The sequence below is a fragment of the Hippocampus guttulatus genome, chromosome 12 (genome assembly GCF_054856545.1).
Source record: "Hippocampus guttulatus isolate MCC_2025c chromosome 12, RoL_Hgut_1.0, whole genome shotgun sequence".
NCBI lineage: Eukaryota > Metazoa > Chordata > Actinopteri > Syngnathiformes > Syngnathidae > Hippocampus > Hippocampus guttulatus.
Genome location: NC_141272.1, coordinates 8,717,828 through 8,741,409, shown reverse-complemented (window position 1 = coordinate 8,741,409; position 23,582 = coordinate 8,717,828). Strand labels below are relative to the sequence as shown.

General features: G+C 41.4%; 2 protein-coding genes across 2 annotated transcripts; both read left to right on the top strand.

Annotated features, from left to right (window-relative positions):
- The first annotated feature begins 6,034 nt into the window (after positions 1-6,034).
- Positions 6,035-10,334, top strand: LOC147197242 (cdc42 effector protein 2). The gene is made up of 2 exons (XM_086126274.1): positions 6,035-6,198; positions 8,554-10,334. Exon 2 carries the CDS (start codon positions 8,720-8,722, stop codon positions 9,482-9,484), a length of 765 nt encoding a protein of 254 aa, XP_085982400.1. The 5' UTR covers positions 6,035-6,198; positions 8,554-8,719; the 3' UTR covers positions 9,485-10,334.
- A 1,248-nt stretch (positions 10,335-11,582) lies between these two features.
- Positions 11,583-20,374, top strand: ercc2 (excision repair cross-complementation group 2). Its single transcript, XM_086126250.1, has 23 exons — positions 11,583-11,715; positions 11,883-11,982; positions 12,524-12,601; positions 12,672-12,734; positions 12,819-12,932; positions 13,777-13,893; positions 13,971-14,087; positions 14,875-14,998; positions 15,077-15,173; positions 15,309-15,442; positions 15,512-15,680; positions 15,760-15,878; positions 16,155-16,224; positions 16,479-16,548; positions 16,626-16,727; positions 17,164-17,227; positions 17,572-17,693; positions 17,781-17,873; positions 17,954-18,026; positions 18,661-18,731; positions 18,814-18,957; positions 19,130-19,273; positions 19,725-20,374. The coding sequence occupies exons 1-23, from the start codon at positions 11,711-11,713 to the stop codon at positions 19,815-19,817; spliced, it is 2,283 nt and encodes a 760-aa protein (XP_085982376.1). The 5' UTR covers positions 11,583-11,710; the 3' UTR covers positions 19,818-20,374.
- Positions 20,375-23,582: the final 3,208 nt, after the last annotated feature.

Genomic DNA, 23,582 nt, shown 5'->3' with positions numbered 1-23,582 from the left:
ATTACCTTTTTGGGTCAGGTTTGCAGATTTATATGTGATAAGAGAAGGCACAACAGCGGGTGGATGTGTAAATGTCTTTGATGGCTAATCTTCTTAGCTGCCGCTACCTGCGGCGAGTGTGAACATACTGTATATCTATATATATACACGTATAAATATATTTAGCACATGAATCCTCTTAAACCTTTGACCGGGATTTGGAGATCTGACGACGGCAAAGGGTGCCTGCGCTACTCGCTGGGATCTTGCGGGGGCGCTGTGCTTGGGAGTCAGGTGACAAGAGTATAAATGGTAGCTATTTTCAGTCCATTTAGGGATTGGTGTCATGTGAGCTTGGAGCAGTCTGTCTTGCAAATGTACAAAACGGTGCTTGAGTTGATATTCGTCTTTATAGGCTATTCACATCACTTCCCTTTTTCTACATTTTGTGAAATGTACGAAAAATCAAGAAATTATATGTACATGTAGTGAATACATTAGCATTGATGCATCGTGGCATTTTGGTTTCATAAATTTGAGTAGGCCAAAGTTGCTGGTCCCAAACATCCCCAAACTTGCCTGACTCGTTTATGATGGGACTTGACCTTGACTTCAAGGTTAGGTCAAAGTTAATTATTCAAGTTAAAAAGGTTCACTTTAAAAAAAAAACTAATTGAAATGAATTAAAGCCAGTCATGAAGGTTTGATCTATCCTTATTTTGGCGATACGCCCTTATAAAATAACCAACACTGTGACCAAAAAGCACGTGTGGAAATGTCACATTTCACACAATTGATACAAGTCACTGACTTTGGGTTTAAATGCAACTTGATGAGACATTAACTGAGAGAATGGAGGAAAAGTGGATCTCGATTAACCTGAGGGTACTAAAGTAGCCACTTAGGTCTTGGCTTGCGTCCTGCCCTGGCTTCAAATAGCTGATACGTGACTCTCTGGCGGGAGGCCTTAATCTCTTAATGTCTCCTTGTGTCTCGTGAATATCAGGACACTGGAAAGTACCCACACATGCAGCAGAACTGTTACCTCATGTTCACCAAAAGAAAGACAAATGTACTTTTGTCATATTTGTACGTCTTGAGCAAATCAATCTAACGAGGCACTCCAAGGGATCCTTGCTCCTGACGCCACTGTTGCTCTGTTTGCACAATACCCCACCTCCCACCCCTCACCCGTTTTCACAATGGGTCATTCCGCTAAATCTTCTTGCTTGTAGCTTTCCCGTTAAAGTCGGAGGAAGGTTTTTACGTCAGGTGACATCCAGCCCACATTTACCGGTACTTTCCTACTCTTTCAACTTTTAGTGAGCTCTTGCCTTTTAATCATTCTGAACCGGAATGAGGGATTTCAAAACTGACTTTACCTTTTGATACACACATTTGTCAGAGCCAATCGACTTCCGGAAGATTTCAACACGCTCAGCTCAAAAGATTTAATAGAACGTGAAAATTAACATGCTTAGCTCAAATTTGTCGCTATCATTTTTAATGTATTTAGAAAAAGCAAGCTGTCTTGTTAAAATAAATTGCTGCGTGTGTAGCTATGGTATGATTTGTCATAATAAAGACATTTTAAACAAAATTATGTGCAACCATGAAAATGACTTTTTTTTTTACACTTTAAAAATTATGATAGTAATTTTGTGCACCAACCGCCAAGTAATATTAGCTGTTCCGCGTCAGGATTCACAACTGTATAGATAAGTGGGAAGTATAATATTATTGACAGTGATGCATAATGATCCAATAATGACTTATAATACACCTAATACGTATATTGTATGAAACTGCAGATTTGCGCACTTATGCGTCTTATGAGACCAAATTTTCTTGCCTGTCTTCCCTCCATAGTATAAGGAATACGAACATTGGTAACATCGGGACCACCGTTGTTATTTTTTGGTAGTCTCTTTTTTGGAATAATAGTTGCTAAAGTGGTTGGAAAACCTGCTAAATATTGCAAAAACATTGCTGAACTGGCATCGCTGCAGACACAAGTTGTAGCTCTTGCTTGCTACCTGTCCACACATGTGCACATGAAATAACAGCACTACTTTCAAAATGAAAGCACTGCATAATTTGTTTGATTTCAAGGTCATTGTGAAGGAGACTCCCCAGGGTCTGCTCTAAAGGAAGGCCACCGCTTGCTGCCCCTTTCACACTGCCCCTCAAAAGCTCCCCTTTCACAACTTTTTTTTCTCCATTTAATCTGAAATGTGAGTGCAAACAGCTGTGTGAGTCACAAGACTTTGTTTGCTGCATTTCTGCCTCTGCCACGCACAATCTCACCTCTTTCTTGCAAGCAATAAACTATAAAGAGAACTGCTGGGGGTTTTAGTCCAAGAACAACATCTCCGCTTCCTGTTGTGAAGCACCAACTTGAAACCACCTCGGCCCGGAATGTTCCGACAAACGCTGACACGGGATTCAAGCCCCTCCTGCACTTCCGAGGAACTTGTTATTGTCGTCACACACACACACACACACACACACACACACACACACACACACTTGCAAAGTCATGTGATGTTTGTTTTCCGCTTACAAAGATGCCCAACTCGTACACACATTAAAACAGTTTTGAGTTTTGATCTTGAATCTTGATCCCCTTTAAAGACCGAGCCGATTGGTCGCCACTTAGCCTTGTGTCTTCCTCCTCCTCGTCTATTTCGGAATGTTTGTCACTGGAGGGCCCTGACCTTCCCGCACTTCAGCGGAGCCTCGAGAACAGGGGGCGGGGGTGGGGGGGTGCAGATTGTGGGAATGAAGGATGAAGGGCGGGACCATCAGACCCTGAAGGGAGGCGGGAGAGAGCGAGCACGGATTCGTTTCCCATCCTGCGTTGAATTTGTGATATCGTGCTTTTATGTAAGTCACTCCACAAGCAGGGAGTGCGTAGCTCCTTTCACCAGGGTCTTGCATTCTGAAAAATGTAAAGAAGGGAGCGGGGGGGAGGAGTGTGAAAGGGGCTACATGTGACATTCCACCTTTGACTTTTGGGAGGTTACTTAAGCGTCCCATTCATCAAGGACCTTTCATACTCAATCTTTTGGTGCTCTTGTGTATTCATTGGTAGGTATCAGTGTAAAATGCGCTCTTCAAGTCAACCCGCAACTTTGTGTGCTTCTAACATAAAAACGCAAAGTGGAATGTCGGCTGCCCCTTTCACGCTACTTGTTGAAGCCGGACTTCTTCGCCGCAATTTTGTCCATTTCACAGTACCCTTCAGAATTGGCTTTTTCTCATATTTTTCTCTATGTTGACTTCAACCCCCATTCTGTATCGGTACCTTTAATGCAGGAAATACCACCCGTTGAATGACCAACCTACCTGCACACCAATTTCCAGCGATATTGTTTAACCCTGTCATTTACAATGTCTACACTACTTTTGAACAAACGTCAAGGCAATTTTCTGCCCCAGACAACTGGGAAAGTCTGCAGTAATTACAACAACAACAAGAATTCACCAGATCCATCCCAGTAACATCATTGAAAACGTTAGCGAGGGACATTTTATTCACCGTGTGCTATGATGCTTTGTAACACATTATGTAACTGTGTCATACTCTACAGTTTGATCAGTGTCGCTCTGTTTCCTAACTGAGGTGACATCATCTTTATTTCGTGCTTCCTCATTCCTGGTTGGGAATGTCACCGTTAGTGTTCAACATGACGAAGTAAATCCTCTCATTTTTGGGCCCCTCGTGACAGCAATCACAGCGAAGTGGATCCACATGGACGTCTTATGGACAGATTCCCAGAATTCCCCATGATGATGTCACTCCAGTGTTACAGCTGCATGTCAGTCCTGGTCCAGGTTTTGAGTGTTTAGGTTTTGATCCAAACAACCGAGGACGCTCGAAACTCCGGAGAAGGTTCCGTTCCACCTGTTGCGTAATAGCACAGAGCTGAACAGCATAGATCTGCTGTAAAGGGGGTAACTTGGCACAGCACCAACGTCACAAAGTGTGCATGGATATGGACTATTTCCTGTTTGCTCTCCTTCTGTTCCGTAACTTCCAGCACATCCCGAAGGTTGCCAAAATAACACCTGAAGTGGTGCGTGTGAAATTATATCTGATGGGCATTGTGAAAGGGGTAAGAGGCAGTATTTTGCTGGTAATCCTAGGTCATCCATCTATTTTCAATTGCGCTTACCCTCACAGGGGTCGCAGGCGTGCTGGTTTGCCACTCCAACAATCGGATACTGTCGGACGCCTGCAAATTCACAGCTCAATTTAAATTATCCAATCTGTACCTTTCACACAAGACAAACTACCAGGGAAAAACTTGATCGGCAATGTGAAAGGGACTATCTGTGTTGTGCTGTTGTGGACCTCACACGGGGCCTCCTGGCTGGGCTGGAGGGGGGGTTGTCTCAGCATGTGGTGACACCTAGGGGCCTGGGGCCTCACCATGAGGCCAAATGGAGAGCCGTAATAATTACATTTTGATTTATTTAGATGATGTCATACCCCCTGCACGCGTGTGTGTGTGTGTGTGCGTTTGTTTGCGCACGCGTGTGTGATGTAGGCACATGTTGCAGAGTCCTTGTATTTATCTTCTCTTCACATTCCAGTCACTTTTCAAAGGCTCTGGAGAAAAAAATGAGGGTTTGTACAATGTGAAATTACATTGGATGTTACGATGTACTGATATGATATTGATGATATCATGCTACGGTGTTGATGTTGTGATGTGATGCTACAATGTTTAATGTTACAGTGTTACGATGATGTGTTGGTACAATGTCGCGTTGCTGCTTTGCTTGAGTTACAATGTCATTATGCAATGTTTGATGTTACCACGCTGTGAGACTATTGGTACAATGTTGGCGTACGACAATATTGTGAAACTTATGCTACAATGTTGTAAAGGTACAATACATTCATTCATTCATTTTCCGAACTGCTTTTATCCTCACTAGGGTCGAGTGATGCAATATTGTTGGGACAGTACTAATTTTCTGTGATGTGTTGCGATGCTGATTCATCAGAAAAAAATGCTACTCAAGCACAAAGCACACAAATATTTTGTAAAGTGTGTGTGTGGGGCAGGGCGGGGGCGGGGGGTAATTTTCCCTCCAGGTTCCCTCAGGACTGTATACTGTGAGAGCCAGCAGACACAATGCTGACAACACACATGTGCCTAATTATTATCTTCATCATCTTCCTCACCACACATAATAAGAGTACAGCTGAGTGTGTGACCCTTCCTGTACATATTAGCACAAGCAATATTTGTAAGATTAGAGTTAACATGTTTTGAGAGCCCAGCAGCAAAATGGAAATTGTCTCGCGTAACCCAAACTGCATAAGCATTGATGAAATATACAGTTTTGTCACATTCAGCGTGTCAGGCATTAAATTGTAAATAAGACAACATGAGTGTCTTATTTAAACAGGTTATGCAGGTTATGAACATATAATGACTGATCATGAGTAATATTATGATAGTATGTTAATATGTACAGTTTAATTAGGCAGTGTACAGTCCAAATACATGATGTATTTTCAGATGGACCAGTTGGGGTCTTTGGGTTGTTTTTAGTTTCTACTATCCTCCTACTAATCAAATTAAACCACAAGACACACACGCTCGCACACAATCCACAATAAGAGATCCGGTAGTGAGGGGTTATTTCAAACCTTCCACGGCCATTAGCACCTTTATAGCACCTTAGTACCTTTACCTATTTAATGAAATAACCTTGCGCGAATCCTCTTAATCCACACGCCAGCACTTTGATTAGCATTTTGTGGCTCATCAAGTCAAAGGAAGCCACACCGGAAGTCAACCTTGCCTTGAAAAACTGTCAAAGTAAAAGAATCTGACTAAAAGTTTATGTATGTCCTTATACGTTGTTAATAGTCATTAAATACATTTTATTTTTAATATAGTTGTTTTGATTGACACTTATTCACCAAGAATCGTTTTCAACAATAGGAACTAAAGACAATTCCTTTATTTTGAAAATAACTAATAGGATGTGTTTATTTCCATCACATAACACTTCTTGGCGGCCACACGCTAGTTGTCTGGTCCACCGGAGGAGTGCCTACCGACAGTCTGTCTTCAAGAGGTTTACTGAAAGGTGGGCTCCGTCGCCGCCACCACGAAAACAACGTTTGCTTCAACGAAAGAGGATGAAAATATGAAACGAAAGAGGATGGTTTTGGAACCACGCGTCCCTTTTTAGGTAAATATCAGCCACACACACACCAGTCAAGAAGTGGGGGATTTCATTCTTAACTCAATATTATTATTAACATGAATAACAAAAAAGAAAAAGGATAAAAAAAGAAAAAAAACGTCAGAGTAAACTGTGAACACGCTGTGACACGCCCTTTGCGAGCAGGAGGTGGTCCGCATCTATCTTTAAAACCGCCTTAAAGCAATCTCTGTGTTGCATTTTTGCGACGGAGTCGCTTTTGAACGCACGTGAAGATGTTGGTGGAGATAAAAACTCCTGGTGACAACAGAAAAGTGTGTGTCTGTGTGTGTGGGTGCCTGTGTGTGTGTGTGTGTGCGTGCGCGTGTTGTGCGTGAGTGTGTATGTCTGTGTGCGTGTGTATGCGTGTGTGTGTGCAGAAGAATATATATATATATATTTTATATGTTTTTAAAGTTTAAAACTAAGACCAACAAGACAACAAATTTGGCTACTTTTGAAATGTGACTAGCAAGAACTACATAATAGCAACCGTGACAGTTTAAATGAGACGAGTCGCTCATGACGTCTGTCCTGCGTGAGTTACTCTCGTGACATCACCTTTAAGGGTCCCTGAGTGGGACACAAACAAACACAACAGCAGCAGTGCAGGAGAGGTAGATGCCAAGCTAAAGTCCTTGGCTGTGTGGCTCCTGATCCACAACATTGGACCCCCCACATGTTTGTGGTTTGGCACCCGCTGATTCACCTCTTTGCAGATTTTTTTTCAATTACTACTTTTTCTTAATCTCTCTCTCTCTCTTTCTACTCTACTGTCTGTACTGTAAAAATGTTATTACTGTTCCATTTGACAATATATTTATAGCTTTGTATTAATGTATGTAGTAACCTATAAAATTTCGGGAAATGAGGAAAACCAATCTTTGCCCTGAGCCCCACTCTGTCACAAAATTTCGTAGGAATATTTATCCTCATCCTCCAGGTAGTAGTTTATGCTTGTCAATATTATTATTTCACTGTGATTGGCTGCTTTTCTGAAGAATCACTTGCTGCTAGCAGCTGTGGAGCTCGCGGAGATTATGTAAAAATGGAGTACTGATCCAAAAAAAGACAAGAGTTTTTGACTGATAAGCTTTAATGGCAGTCACCTGGAACAAAAGCAGAAAGTAACTAGTAATTTACCAGAAATATGGAAAAAGAGGAGATTCATTAGACAGCTTCGATAAGCATGAATAACGTACCATGCACACCGGTGATGTTGTGTCTTTCAGCATGTCCCAATGCACAGTAATTCTACTTTATAAAACCAATTTATTTCTTAACATTGTCTTTTCACAATTCATCCCTATTTCGTAATTAAGGACATGGAGTAAAAGTTTCCAAACACATTTCAAAAGTAGCCAAATTTGTTGCCAAGTGCTTTTTGGAAACAAGTTGTCATGGTAGTCTGAACAACTGTTAAATCAAGCAACAAAAAAAGACAAATTGGTGCTCTCATGCGTTCCTTCATGTGTGTGCATCTTAAGTAGAGGATGATAAGTAAGTCAATAGCTAAAAGAACAGGGGGGGCTGTATGGTCTTTGTGCCAAAAAGGATGCTTAGAACAGAACCAGATGTCACAGAGATGACATCACCAGGTGTTGGAATGCTTGTTTGTTTGTGAACACAGTCAGAAAAAACCCAGAAAAATCCTTCCAAGTTAAGCTTTTTCGTCAGTTGAAATGCGCACATCTCTTAAAAGTTCAGCAGTTGGCCACTGTTGATGATAAAAGGCAAAAGCAATTAGTCTTAACTTTCATGGTGAATTTGATGTCACTTGAAGTTTCATTTGCATGCAACTCTGTGTTATGTAACATTCTTATGCTCAAAAGAAAATGCTAAATGCTTTGTATGTGAAATCACTTCCTTTCTTTTTCCCCCTAGATGACTACTTTTTAAATATGGCCCAAAAAAAAGCCAATAAAAAGCAAAACTCATGCATGCGATGAGTTAATTCCTAGATACGTATGTATATGATATTTATTGTGTACCTAATGAAGTGGCTAGTGAATGTACAGTATGTGTAGCTTTCTAACTGCAGTTAGTGCAATTCTATGGACTGTTACACACAACACAGATAAAACTGTGTGTGAGTGTGAACATTCACAGGGGCGCTTCACATGCCATCGTCATGACGACACAGACTGAAAACTCACTGAGTGATTGTAACTTGGCCAAACCACAATTACTGTACATTAGCTAACTGAGGACGATTGTTGGGCCGCTTTTGAAGGAATCCTACTACCAATGTACAGTAAATCGACTAGAATGTAATAAATTAATCAAAATACCATTAATTCAATGCAAACATTATTAAATACATATTATTTTCTCTCTGCTCAGATTCAAGAAGAAGACGAAAAAGTCACCCAGAGCACTTTGCGCCGTCCTGGGTGTGGAAGCGTCTTCCTGGACCGTTTGCACGCCATCGTGGTGGTGTCTCCGACATCTTCCGAGCACGCCCGATTGGTCCGAGGTATCCGGTGGAGGCGACGAGTCGCCCCGCAGGATGCCCGCCAAGACCCCCATGTACCTGAAGACCACCACACCCAAACGAGGCAAAAAGGCCAAACTGCGTGACATGCTGTCTGGTGATATGATCAGCCCCCCGCTGGGCGACGTGCGCCACAGCGCCCATGTGGGGCCGCAAGGCGAGCAGGACATGTTTGGAGACGTGAGCTTCCTAAGGGGGAAAATGGACATGTTACCGGCGCGTAACGGCGACGCTCGCTCGCATAGCGTGGACGAACGCCACGGAGACGTGTCCGCCACCTCGGACTACTCCTACAATGGATTCCACTACCAGCCCTCATCCTCTGGCTTGTTGAAGAACACCATCTCCATGCCCGTGTTCATCGCCCACGAGCAAGCGCCGCCCAAACCGCCGCGCCTGCACCTGGATGATGCCAAACAACGGCACTTACAGCCTGCTGACAAGCAGCAGGGACAGTGTACTTCAGAGAACGGCGGCCGGGACATCTCCCTGTCCCCCTCCCTCCGCCGACTGGTGCCCTCATCCGGATCCTTTTCTGAGGAGTCATCGGAGGAGTCGGTGATGGACGCATGCATGCCACTAGATGAGCAGCGAGGCCTCAGTCTGGACTCGGACGCCGGTCTGAGCAACGAGGACCTGCGCAGCGATTCGCCGTGCGGACTGTTCCTGCGATCGGACTCCGCGGCAGACCTGGACCTGGATCTGGGGCCCTCCATCCTGGATGACGTGCTGAGGATCATGGACCGCTACAAGGATGTGGACCACCGATGCGAGCTGTGAGCAAATGGAAGATAAGGTGGACAATAAGGCCTTTTACTGAGTCAATGTACTGAAAACCTGACAACATGGCGGACATTTTGGATACAGCACTTCCATAAAGTACTTACAACGCTTAACTGTTTCCACATTTTATGTTACAGCTTTATTGCAAAATTTATCAAATGTATGATTGTTCTTCAAATTCTGCACATATGATCCTAAAATGACCGAGTGAAAAGTTATCTTTTTTTATTTTTGCAATTTTGTAAAAGGTAATGAACTGAATGTGGTAAAAATGAAGTGCTGTGAATGAAAAATGCGTCACTTTTCTTCCATAGCTTTATTCTAAATTTTATTACATTTTCCTCAGAATTCCTAGGCACAATACCCCATATGACGTGAACATATTTTTTTCAAATTTTTGTTGAACTAAAGGCAGAAAACTTTGTTGTACAACGCGTTTGAATAGTATGCACAACGCTTCACTTTATTTTTTTTCCACATTTTATGTTACAGCCTTATTTCAATTTTTCACACCCTTTAAAATTCTACACACACCATCCTATAATACAATATGGAAATATTTGTTTCAAATTTTTCCAAATGCATTGTATAAAATCTGATGTCTAATTTTGTGCTTCATGGGGAAAAAAAAGATGGAAGGGGTTGATAATGTTTCAAGGGTCTTAAAAAAAAACCATAAATCACATTGGGCTGTGGTGCATCCCGTGGCAATTTTTTTTTTTTAAATACCTGAACCCAAATTTCCAGAAATCTTTCATTTTGTCATTATGGAGTGTTATGTGTAGAATTTTGAGTGGTAACAGGCTACAACAAAACATTGAAACATTAAAGTGCTGTGAATACTTTGCGGATGCTTTGTGTTTTTGGTCGATGGTAACAGGCTCAGGCTGGTCCTCAAGAGCTTTATAGCAGCAATCTTCAATACCCGTTAGTGTCATTTTATCTCACGTGAAGCTGTGAAACGTCCAAAATCACGCAAACGGTTAACAAACGCTTTCTGTATAATAGGAGACATCGGCATTTTTTCCTCAATTTAAAACAGGTTTCAGGTGTTTTACTATGACGTTTGTGGCATGCTTTTGTCCAACTATTCCAATGATTTACACATCCTTCATAAGCCTGTTTTGAGGTCCTGGCTCATACAAAGGAGTCACTGCTCAAAAATCGTTGTCATATTATTTATATGTACTGTATATTCTGTCCAAATTGGCCACTCACATCAGTAATATATAACTTGATATGTGTCTCAGAAGCTAATGGAAAACTGCTTTTACATAGCTAACTAAAAATGTAGAGTGCTTCTTGTCCAACTGGTTTTGACTGACACATAAGTCTCTTGTTCCATAAGTCATGCATGCTGTGTACATTTCTGTGAATATATCAATAAAAGTCAATTGTGAATCAAAAGAGTCTGATGTGGGTTACATCATATGAACGTGAGTAGATTATCCTGTATTATTTGTACTAGCCGCAGTATAATTTATGAACATGTCTTCTTAAAATCATTATCTTTGAAAAGTGAAGGTAGTCTTTAATAATTACAATTGAACCCAGGGTCAGTAAACAAATGAAATGCTTGTTTAAAACCCCGTAACAAAATGTCATCAAGAAGAAATTCCATTCAAAAAAGAAATACATTTTTAAAAGGAACATTTACTTTGACGAATAAAAATGCAACGGTGCAGAGGTACCGGGTTCGATTCCAGCTCCGGCCTCCCTGTGTGGAGTTTGTATGTTCTCCCCGGGCCTGCGTGGGTTTTCTCCGGGTGCTCCGGTTTCCTCCCACATTCCAAAAACATGCATGGCAGGCTGATTGGACGCTCTAAATTGTCCCTAGGTGTGAGTGTGGGCGTGGATGGTTGTTCGTCTCTGTGTGCCCTGTGATTGGCTGGCAACTGATTCAGGGTGTCCCCCGCCTACTGCCCGGAGACGGCTGGGATAGGCTCCAGCACCCCCCGCGACCCTAGTGAGGATCAAGCGGTTCGGAAAATGGATGGCTGGATGGATGTTGTAAGCAATACAGTACTGTACTGTATTTGTGGTCCTATGCTACACTAGGTGGCAGTATACCAAATTTACGTCGTCATTTAACAAAGCGAAGAAGAAGGCACCTGTATGTCCACTGTCCAGCCTTCTCCTCACAACAAATTTGTCCAATGTCCATGAAAGCTTGTTAACGCATAAAGTGAGAAAGAGTCACAGAAGGGAAGACATTTAGGAACGATGAAGTGAGTATTCCGTGTGGTTAATATTGACCTTATTCTACTTGAAGACAGAGTACCGGCTGTTACGTGCTAGTTGTGTCATTTAGCTTCGCGTGCGAAACTCGAAGCTAGCGTGACTAGATTGACTTGGATTGACTCATGTTTTCATTTCAATGTTCATATTATTTCAGGCTCAACATCGACGGTCTGTTGGTGTATTTCCCCTACGATTACATCTATCCTGAACAATACTCGTACATGCTGGAGCTCAAGAGGACGCTCGATGCTAAGGTGGGCAAAGCACATAAGCATATACTAAGGAATTCATAGCAAAATGTTGGATTTATATGTCGTAGCGCCTTTGAAGGGACCCTCAACAGTAACTAACGGGGGTAGTTAAAATGTATTTCTTGTACAGTGGCAAGTAAAAGTTTGTGAACCCCTTTTAATGACCTGGAGTTACTGCTGAAATTGGTCATGAAATACGATTCGTGTAACGCAGAATGAGTAAAACAACGTAAAATAATAATAATTACTAAATATTACTATTTGCATTAACTATGTAATGGCATGTTTTAATTTGACACACCAGGTAAACAGTCGGCATGATTGGAAAAAAACCTCGTGCTGACTTCACCCAGGTGTCAGGAGTCAGCCGGGGGATGTAGGTGTTGGTTAAAGCTGTCATGCCCTAGCAAATTGCCAGTTTTGAGTTTGTTGTACCCTTGTGGATTGCTGTCATTGAAATAATGACCATTTGGTTCCCTTGGTCAGCAATGGTAAGACCAGTAATTGAACAAGAAAAACTGTGTTTGTCTTCTTGCACTTTCAGGGACATGGCGTCCTGGAGATGCCCTCAGGAACTGGCAAGACCATCTCACTGTTGTCACTAATTGTTGCGTACCAGAAGGTGAGTTTGACCCAGTGTGTATGTTCTGGTTCTGTTCCTTGCCTGAGAACATCTTCTGTTTTCTCCTTAGGCGTTTCCTCTGGAGGTCACCAAGCTCATCTACTGCTCCAGAACAGTCCCCGAGATTGAGAAGGTGACTCAAATCAAACCCCTCAAGATGCGCACATGCAGTATGAGATGATACTCTTCTGGCTCACTTTTTTGATGGTGCGTCGAGGTGGTGGAGGAGCTGAGGAAGCTGATGGAGTTTTATTCCAAGGAGACAGGGGAGAGAAACAACTTCCTGGCTCTGGCACTCTCCTCCCGCAAGAACCTCTGTATCCACCCAGAGGTGAGCCTGTTTTATTTATTTATTTTAAATAAAGTAATGCAAATGATCTTTTATCTACTTTTTTAAATCTGATTCATCTGTTAATTGACAGATTAATTTAGAATTAAAATAGGATTTTTCCTTCTGGGGATGTAATTGTCATATATTAAATTATCTCAATAATTTTAAACTATTAAAATGTCAATTGGCAATTAGTGTTCTAAGTAGGTCATGATGTTGATATGTCATGAGTCATTGTATTTGAACCTATTTAATCTTTTTTTTTAATTGTTTCCCAATCAAAATTAATAATAATAATAATAATAATAATAGATTTTATTTATAAGCGCCTTTCAAGACACCCAAGGACACTTTACAATAACAAAAAACACAAAACAATACGGGTTGAGCAGCGGCAGCCAAAACGCGCCAGCGTTCACTCAACCCGAAAGTCAGAAAGAAACAAGGGAGGGAGAGGGGGAGAAAAAAAAAACCACGCTCGAACTGCCCTCATTTGAGGATAATTTGAGTGAGGCAAAAAACTCCTGCACAAGCATATGACAGTTACAACAGGTCACAAGACATAAACAATGAAGACGGTGAAACAAGGGAATGTATGAGGGAGGGGGTGATGGTGGGGGACTAGCTTCCGTGCGTACTTTCATCAGGGGAAGGTCAAGATAGCAGATGTTGTTTTGGTAGCAGGCTGCCCAAGAATTTAAGACAGCCTTGAGTGGGCAAAGCACATAAGCATATACTAAGGAATTCATAGCAAAATGTTGGATTTATATGTATGTTTATATTATTGTAATTTTTTTCCCCTCATTACAATGATTTGAAATACCTTTCTATATTGCTGTTTCAGGTGAGCAGCCTGCGTTTCGGAAAGGAGGTGGACAGTAAGTGTCACAGTCTGACAGCGTCGTACATTCGCGCCCAACGTCATAGCAACCCCGACCAGCCCGTCTGTCACTTTTACGAGGTACACCCCACACCGCATGCTTACCTCCACTTCCTGCTTGACGAGAGCTGAACAAAGTTGTCCACTGTGCCCACCAGGAGTTTGACGCGGTGGGCCGGCAAGTGCCGCTTCCCGCTGGCATCTACAACCTAGACGACCTGAAGGACTTTGGCCGCAAAAAAGGATGGTGTCCCTACTATCTAGCACGCTACTCGGTACAAACAAAAAGTGGAAACATGATGTCGACCTAATTTTATGACAACACTTTCACACTGAGATATTGTGAAATAACCACTTTAGAGCTGGAACAGATTTTTACTCGACTCTTCTCAACTTTATTTTATAGAGCATTTTAAAAACAACCATAATTGCATACACAGTGTACACGGAGTAAGATCAGACATGCAAAAACAAAAAGACTTAAAACAATACATTAATAAAAACGGTAAACAGCAAAAAAATACTAAAACAATGCCAAGTCTTATTATGAGTCCAAAACCGTAGAATAGTAGAATAAAAATGCGTTTTAAGAAAAAAATTTAAAAATGGACTTGCCTAACTTGTAGCAGGAGTTCATTCGAAAGAGAGGGAGCGGCAACGGAAAAGGCCCGATCCCTTCTGAGCCTCCGCTTAGTTTTCAGTCGCGTCTAGTCCGCTGACCTGAGGCACAAGGGCAGGTGCATAGGGGGTGAAAGAGCTCAAGAGAGCGAAGGTGGGGCGAGACCATTTAATGATTTAAGAACAAATAAAAGATTCTTAAAATGAACTCGAAAATGTACAGGGAGCCAGTTAAGGCAGGACAGAATTAGTGGCAAGCAAGATGGAACCCAGCAGCAGCAAATACAATGAAAAAAAGCAGGGACCTCAATTGAATGCTCCAGAACACCATACACCAGTCACACAGAACCCAGGAAAGGCAGGATATTGTCGCGACAATGCTGTAAACACAAGTTCCTTGGTTGGAGATCACAACAGCATCCATGTTTGTGTTGCTGTGGTCAGATCCTGCATGCTAATATTGTGGTGTACAGCTACCACTACCTGCTGGATCCCAAGATAGCAGACCTGGTGTCCAAGGAGCTGGCCAAGCAGTCTGTGGTGGTCTTTGATGAGGCGCACAACATCGGTGAGTGTCACTTTGCTCTGTTCGGACTACAGCTGAAATTTCATACATGACTTATGGAGCGTTTCACATCATCGGTAGACAATGTGTGCATCGACTCCATGAGCGTCAACATCACCAGGCGGACGCTGGATCGTTGCCAGGGTAATGTCGACATGTTGCAGAACACCATACACAAGTAAGAACATGTCTGACATATCTTTTAGTTTGAGGAGGAACTAAAAGCTCCCGGTACTCGCGGTGGAAATGCAGTTATGAGTTCACGGACAATTAAGGACCTAAGTTGAGATCATCAGCTTTTTGCCTTTGACAGCATCAAAGAGACTGATGCTGCCAAACTGAAGGAGGAATATCGACGCCTGGTGGAAGGCTTGAAGGAAGCCAATGTGGCGCGGGAGACAGACGTCTACCTCGCCAATCCCGTGCTGCCGGACGAGATCCTAAAAGGTAAAAGAACGCCCCTGGCATGAATATTGTAAATTTTCCGATTGGCTGTTGTTTGGATGATGGTTACAGAGGCCATTCCGGGCACCATCCGGACCGCCGAGCACTTTGTGGGCTTCCTGAGACGCTTCATGGAGTACTTGAAGTCCCGTCTGAGGGTGCAGCACGTGGTCCAGGAGAGCGCCCCGCAGTTCCTCAAAGACATCTTTGACAAAGTCTGCATCGACCGCAAGCCTCTCAGGTCCCCACCGCCACCATCACTTATCAGTCCTGAGACATGTGACATGTGGCCTCACTCCCGATTTGACGGCGTCTCGCAGGTTTTGCGCCGAGCGTCTGCAGTCGCTATTACGGACGCTTGAGATCACAGACATTGCTGACTTCTCCGCCGTCACGCTCATCTCGAACTTTGCCACGCTGGTTAGCACATACAGCCAAGGTGCGATTGTCGATGGGATCCCGACCGCCTTTTTATTTCAAATGTTCATATTTATGTGTGTGACATAAACTTTCTGAAGGGTCTTTATTTATACTCTAAAGAGCCTCAATTTAAATCTAAAAGTACCTCCAGTTTGATTCAACGTTAAGCTCTGATTTTGGTTTAAAATTCCCACTTACTGTGGTTTAAAAAAAATCCTTTTTGAGTCCATAGTTCCTCGGTTTTAATTCAAAACGATCTCTATTTTAGCACTAAATTTAACCTTTCACCTCAAAGGTTTCACCATCATCATTGAGCCCTTTGAAGACAGAACGCCGACCATCGCCAACCCCGTGTTGCACTTCAGGTATGTGGCCCTTCAGTTTTGCATTCCTGTCACCTGCAGGACTGGAGGGGAATTGTATAATTTGAAACTTTTGGTGGTTAATTGTTTAAGTCTTATCTTGTAAAGAACTAAATTTGAGGAAATATTTCAATTTTAGAGAAAAATATATATTTTTCTTTTTTAGGCAAATTTTTTTTTGGGGTGGGGGGGTGGAAAAAAATTAAATCATGTTTCAAAACGTACTATATGATCTCTGACTTGTCTCTGACCCTCAGCTGCATGGACCCGTCCATCGCCATCAAACCTGTCTTTCAAAGGTTCCAGTCGGTCATCATCACGTCAGGGGTAAGTCCTCCGGCCTCAGCGTACGGGTTTTGCCCTGTCTGCAACCCTTCACCATCTCGCATGTTTGTTCTGGCCAGACGTTGTCTCCGCTGGACATTTACCCTCGCATCCTGGACTTCCGGCCTGTCACCATGGCATCTTTCACCATGACACTGGCGCGAACCTGTCTCTGCCCGCTGGTGTGTGTGCGCACGCTACTTTGAATAGCTACAGTATGAAGACTATAACAATTTTGTTTTTGTTTGTTGTGGCCATATAGACACATTTATGGCTTATTATATATGGCCACCACCTGGGTATGATGTGGCTTTAATATCATTCCCATCAACAACTTTGACATCTTAGCTTACAAAATACAATCTGCAATGTTCTGTACCTTAAAGTTTTCAGAGAAGGTACACTCGATTGTCTTAGCCACCTGTCCAGCAAAATTAAATATTACTAATTGTATTTTGTGTGAACGGGGTACCTATTTTGTGTCCACATGTTTGAATTACGTGCCTGGAGATGATCATTTTATGTTTGCATGATATCTGCAGTGAGGTCGCAGTTTTGCCCCTATGTCACTTCTGTCATCCTGACTCGTTTCACCTTTCCTTTTTCCTATTTTTCCAGATTGTTGGGCGAGGAAACGACCAGGTGGCTCTGAGCTCCAAGTTTGAGACTAGAGAAGATTTTGGTGAGTAGAAAACAGCATTCCCAACATCTTGGAAATGTTAGGGGATTTTTTTTCTGGGTCAAATTGAGATGATTTTACATTTCAACTATGTATTATACTAAAATACAAAAAAAATGTATGAATACACTTTGATTAGATTATGTATGAAAAAGTAAGTGTGTGTGTGTGCGTGCAGTTCAACAGCAAAATAACTGAACTTCAACTTGGCTAAATGTGGCCCTGCTCAATGGTATTTGAAAATTTTCTTGAGCAGTGCCATTGGCACATTTAAGTAAATTTAACCTCCAAATTTCCTCTTCCAAACTTCATATACAGAAAAATTAAAATTGATTTTTTTTTTCTAGCTGTGATCCGTAACTACGGCAACCTGCTCCTGGAGATGTCCGCTGTGGTTCCTGATGGCATCGTGGCATTTTTCACCAGCTACGTCTACATGGAGAACATTGTGGCGTCCTGGTACGAGCAGGTCAGCGTTTTGTTTCCTCGCAAGCTCTCTGTTAGCATCAGACTCACGTAGCGACTACACATAGTTTTTATTTTTAAATGCTCTCAGGGAATTCTGGAGAACATTCAGAAGAACAAGCTGATCTTCATCGAGACGCAGGATGCCGCAGAGACCAGCATGGCGCTGGAGAAGTACCAGGAGGTGATGTCCTTGTCCAAGTCAGGATTTTAAGGAGCTTTGCCCACCACCTTCTTCCTCCTCTTCTCTCTTTCTCTTGACAGGCGTGTGAGAATGGCAGAGGAGCCATTCTGTTGTCGGTGGCGCGGGGGAAAGTGTCAGAGGGGATCGATTTTGGTAAATGTGGAAAAAAAAAATAGTCATTGTGTTGCCTCAAATTACAACAATTTCCTGATGAACTAGTACAGGGAAAAAAGTCTGCCAGTTATTTTAGATAATTTTAATATTTTTTTCTTTAAAAAAAAATATTTTTAGAATTATTTTATTGTTATTATTTTTATTAAATATTTTATTTTATTAATTATTTAATATTTTCAGACGTTTGTGTGTAGACTTAAACACACACCATATGTCTTGAAAATGCTGAAACGTTAATTTTTAAGGTCTTATTTATGTTCAAGTTCTATTTTAAGGAAGGGTCGTTCTTTCAAGAAAATGTTTGTTCTTTGTGGGGGGGGTTGTTTTGTTTTGTTTTTACATTTTGAGGACTTTTTCTATGGAGAGAGGTTGTTTTAGATTTTTTGCTTCATTATTATTATTTTTTTTAAATTACTGTTAATATTTTGTTGGGGGCAGGAAAATATTTTTGGGAGAAGAAAACCATTCTTTTGTTTTTTATTGGTGTGGGAGGTTATATTCTTTAAAGTATTTTGGGAAAGTAGAAATCTTATGAAAATAAAACCATAACCTTATGAGAAAAAGTTAATACATTACATGTCAAACATTCAGTAACTGTTTTGTTTGTGATCAGTGCACCACTTTGGCCGAGCGGTCATCATGTTTGGCGTTCCGTACGTTTACACACAGAGCCGCATTCTCAAGGTAACAGATCTCCTCCTTCGCCCCTGTGCTGTGAACACGCTTCATTTCTACTTGGATGATGTGACTGCGTGCCGTTGCACAGGCCCGTCTGGAGTACCTGCGTGACCAGTTCCAGATCCGTGAGAACGACTTTCTCACCTTCGACGCCATGCGACACGCCGCGCAGTGCGTCGGCCGAGCCATCCGAGGAAAGACCGACTATGGACTCATGATTTTTGCTGACAAGGTAATTTGGTGTTTTGTTTATGTCAAGTGGCATCAGTTTCAATTTTGTACTGCTGCTGTAACATGGACACTGTTTGGGTTTATTTTGAGCTAGCTAGATCATGGCCACTAAAGATTAGTTTGAAATTTTTTATTTCTGGTTGATTGTGATGGCCGTCCTCTTCCTACGGCAGCGTTACGCCCGAGCGGACAAGCGCGGGAAGCTTCCTCGCTGGATCCAAGAGCACATTAACGATGGCAGCCTCAACCTCACTGTGGATGAGACCATTCAGCTGTCCAAGCATTTCCTCAGACAGATGGCTCAGCCCTTCAGACAGGTCAAACTCAAACATAGCCTACCATAAACTCCCGTTTTTAGACGCCACCTGACCTCATATTGAACAGACGCCATAGAGGAAATTCCATGATAAAGAGAGACCAGAAGGCATTTTTTTCAGTTGTACCAGTCTCACATGCTTTAAACACACCTCTACTTACTAAGTCACATTAGCATCTGTTCTCATTCTCACTCATTCAGTTCTCCACCTGAGTGGCTAACCGTGCTAAGATGTTCGTCACTCTCAGTTAAAGTTTTGTGCAACGCCGACACATCAAACAAATTAAGCATTGTAAATTTAAACACAAAAATGTTCAAACGTATTCTACGTTTCGGTCATGATTAACTTCATATGAGTACTTCTCGCCAGGCAGTCAAACCACCTTTATTTTTTCGAGCTACTCAAGACATTTGGTATCGCTAACCGTTCTGTGTCACACCCTGCTGTACAGGAGGACCAGCTGGGCTTGTCTCTACTGACGCTGGAGCAGCTGCAGTCGGAAGAGATGCTGAAGAAGATCGCTCAGATGGCTCATCAGAGCTAAAAGTGCTCCCAGTCGACTCCCAACAATCATCACGATCATAGCAATGTTGTTAGTGCAAACCAGTGATAACACGTGAGTGGAAAGTCACTCTTTGGATCGTCTGTTGTACAGACATTGATGTACTTAAACTGGTCATGTGACGTTTTATGTATAGATAGCTTATCATTTCGTCTTTTTCCAGTTACACCGGGGGTCACTGACACAGTTAAGTGCCTTTTAATTTTCTTGTCAGATTAACTCAGTCATCATGGAAAATGGAGCAGGTCCTATTGCAAGAAGCGAAATATTTCCGCGTATACAAGTTCAATGGTACCATTTTTCTTGTCCCCCACACTGATAATTCCAATTGTTCCTTTGCATTGTTTTGATAATGTGTATAGTCTTATGTTCAGTCATATTGAACAAATTGCATGTCCCTGAAACTGCGTCTACCCTGTCATTATTGGATAATTGAACGTTTTCAGTGAAATTCTGTCGTTACAAGCTTAACATGCCCACTCTGCCATTGTGACATTTCTATTGATTAAAAAAAAAGAAAAATCAGAAATTTGAAATGTATTTGTTGTACAGTACAGTCAGCTTGCTTACTGAATCAAATGCCTGATCGACACAACGATTATGTAACGGCCGAAAAATACGACCATGTATATATCGTAAGGCGTTTTTAGCAAAAAAACCCCAAAAAACGACCATGTATAGTAAGGTGTTTTGAGCCCAAAAAAACGATCATGTGTAGTCAGGCGTTTTCAGCCGAAAAAAACGACCATGTAGATAGAGTAAGGCGTTTTTTGCACCAAAAAACGACCATGTAGAGTAAGGCGTTTTTTGCACAAAAAAACGACCATATATAGTAAGGCGTTTTTAGCTGGAAAAAAACGAACCATGTATAGTAAGGCGTTTTTAGCCGAAAAAACCCGACCATGTATAGTAAGGCGTTTTTGGCCGAAAAAAAACGACCATGTATAGTCAGGCATTTTTTGGACGAAAAAAACGACCATGTATAGTAAGGCATTTTTGGATGAAATTTTTCGCCGAAAAAAACGACCATGTATAGTAAGGCGTTTTTAGCCGAAAAAAACGACCATATATATTTTGGCGTTTTTGGACGAAAAAAACGACCATGTGTATTAAGGCGTTTTGAGCCGTAAAAAAACGACCATGTATAGTAAGGCGTTTTTAGCTGGAAAAAAACGACCATGTATAGTAAGGCGTTTTTAGCCGAAAAAAACGACCATGTATAGTAAGGCTTTTTTAGCTGGAAAAAAACCACCATGTATAGTAAGGCGTTTTTAGCCAAAAAAAACCGACCATGTATAGTAAGGCGTTTTGAGCCGTAAAAAAACGACCATGTATAGTAAGGCGTTTTTAGCTGGAAAAAAACGACCATGTATAGTAAGGCGTTTTTAGCCGAAAAAAACGACCATGTATCGTAAGGCGTTTTTAGCTGAAAAAAAAACGACCATGTATATATAGTAAGGCGTTTTTAGCCGAAAAAAAACGACCATGTATAGTAAGGCGTTTTTAGCAGAAAAAAAACGACCATGTATAGTAAGGCGTTTTAGCTGAAAAAAAAACGACCATGTATAGTAAGGCGTTTTGAGCCGGAAAAAACGACCATGTATAGTAAGGCGTTTTTAGCCGAAAAAAAACGACCATGTATATAGTAAGGCGTTTTAGCTGAAAAAAAATGACCATGTATAGTAAGGCGTTTTGAGCCGAAAAAAACGACCATGTATAGTAAGGCGTTTTTAGCTGAAAAAAACGACCATGTATAGTAAGGCGTTTTTAGCCGAAAAAAAACGACCATGTATATAGTAAGGCGTTTTTAGCCGAAAAAAAAACCGAACATGTATAGTAAGGGTTTTTTAGCTGGAAAAAAACGACCATGTATAGTAAGGCGTTTTGAGCCGAAAAAAACGACCATGTATAGTAAGGCGTTTTTAGGCGAAAAAAAATGACCATGTATAGTTAGGCGTTTTTAGCTGGAAAAAAACCACCATGTATAGTAAGGCGTTTTTAGCCGAAAAAAAAAAACGACCATGTATAGGAAGGCGTTTTTAGCCGAAAAAAACGACCATGTATAGTAAGGCATTTTTAGCCGAAAAAACGACCATGTATAGTAAGGCGTTTTGAGCCGAAAAAACGACCATGTATAGTAAGGCGTTTTTAGCCGAAAAAAAATGACCATGTATAGTAAGGCTTTTTTAGCTGGAAAAAAACCACCATGTATAGTAAGGCGTTTTTAGCCGAAAAAAACGACTATGTTTCGTAAGGCGTTTTTAGCCAAAAAAAAACGACCATGTATAGTAAGGCGTTTTTAGCCGAAAAAAACGACCATGTATAGTAAGGCGTTTTTAGCCGAAAAAACGACCATGTATAGTTAGGCGTTTTTAGCTGAAAAAAACCCACCATGTATAGTAAGGCGTTTTTAGCTGGAAAAAAACGTCCACGTATAGGAAGGCGTTTTTGCCGAAAAAAACGACCCTGAATAGTAAGTCGTTTTTAGCTGAAAAAAAAACGACCATGTATAATAAGGCGTTTTTAGCCGAAAAAAAACTACCATGTATAGCAAGGCGTTTTTAGCCGAAAAAAAACGACCATGTATAGTCAGGCGTTTTTAGCCGAAAAAAACAAGCATGTATAGTAAGGTGTTTTTAGCTGGAAAAAAACGACCATGTATATATAGTAAGGCGTTTTTAGCCGAAAAAAACGACCATGTATAGTAAGGCGTTTTTAGCCGAAAAAAAAAAACGACCATGTATAGTCAGGCGTTTTTAGCCGAAAAAAAACGAGCATGTAAAGTAAGGCGTTTTTACCTGGAAAAAAACGACCATGTATATATAGTAAGGCGTTTTTAGCCGAAAAAAACGACCATGTATAGTAAGCCATTTTTAGCCGAAGAAAACGACCATGTATAGTAAGGCGTTTTTAGCCGGAAAAAAAACGACCATGTATAGTAAGGCTTTTTTAGCCGAAAAAAAAACGACCATGTATAATAAGGCGTTTTTTGCCGAAAAAAACGACCATGTACAGTAAGCCGTTTTTAGCCGAAAAAAAACGACCGTGTATATAGTAAGGCGTTTTTAGCCGAAAAAAAACGACCATGTATAGTAAGCCATTTTTAGCCGAAGAAAACGACCATGTATAGTAAGGCGTTTTTAGCCGAAAAAAAAAAACGACCATGTATAGTCAGGCGTTTTTAGCCGAAAAAAAACGAGCATGTAAAGTAAGGCGTTTTTACCTGGAAAAAAACGACCATGTATATATAGTAAGGCGTTTTTAGCCGAAAAAAACGACCATGTATAGTAAGCCATTTTTAGCCGAAGAAAACGACCATGTATAGTAAGGCGTTTTTAGCCGGAAAAAAAACGACCATGTATAGTAAGGCTTTTTTAGCCGAAAAAACGACCATGTATAGTAAGGCGTTTTTAGCCGAAAAAAACGACCATGTACAGTAAGGCGTTTTTAGCCGAAAAAAACGACCATGTATATAGTAAGCCGTTTTGAGCCAAAAAAAAACGACCATGGATGATACTAAGGCGTTTTTAGCCGAAAAAAAGGACCATGTATAGTAAGGCGTTTTTATCAGAAAAAAATGACCATTTATAGTCAGCCGTTTTTATCGGAAAAAAACTACCATGTATAGTAAGGCTTTTTTATCGGAAAAAAAACGACCATGTATAGTAAGGCTTTTTTATCGGAAAAAAAACGACCATGTATAGGAAGGCGTTTTTGCCGAAAAAAACGACCCTGAATAGTAAGTCG

What these genes read in the sequence shown, in the direction of transcription:
- LOC147197242 (XM_086126274.1), top strand. Translation starts at nt 8,720, where the DNA reads ATGCCCGCCAAGACCCCCATGTACCTGAAGACCACCACACCCAAACGA.
- ercc2 (XM_086126250.1), top strand. An exon ending in CAGTCCCCGAGATTGAGAAG is followed by an intron (nt 12,735 to 12,818) that starts GTGACTCAAATC and finishes TGGTGCGTCGAG; the next exon opens with GTGGTGGAGGAGCTGAGGAA. An exon ending in TGGCGTCCTGGTACGAGCAG is followed by an intron (nt 17,694 to 17,780) that starts GTCAGCGTTTTG and finishes AAATGCTCTCAG; the next exon opens with GGAATTCTGGAGAACATTCA.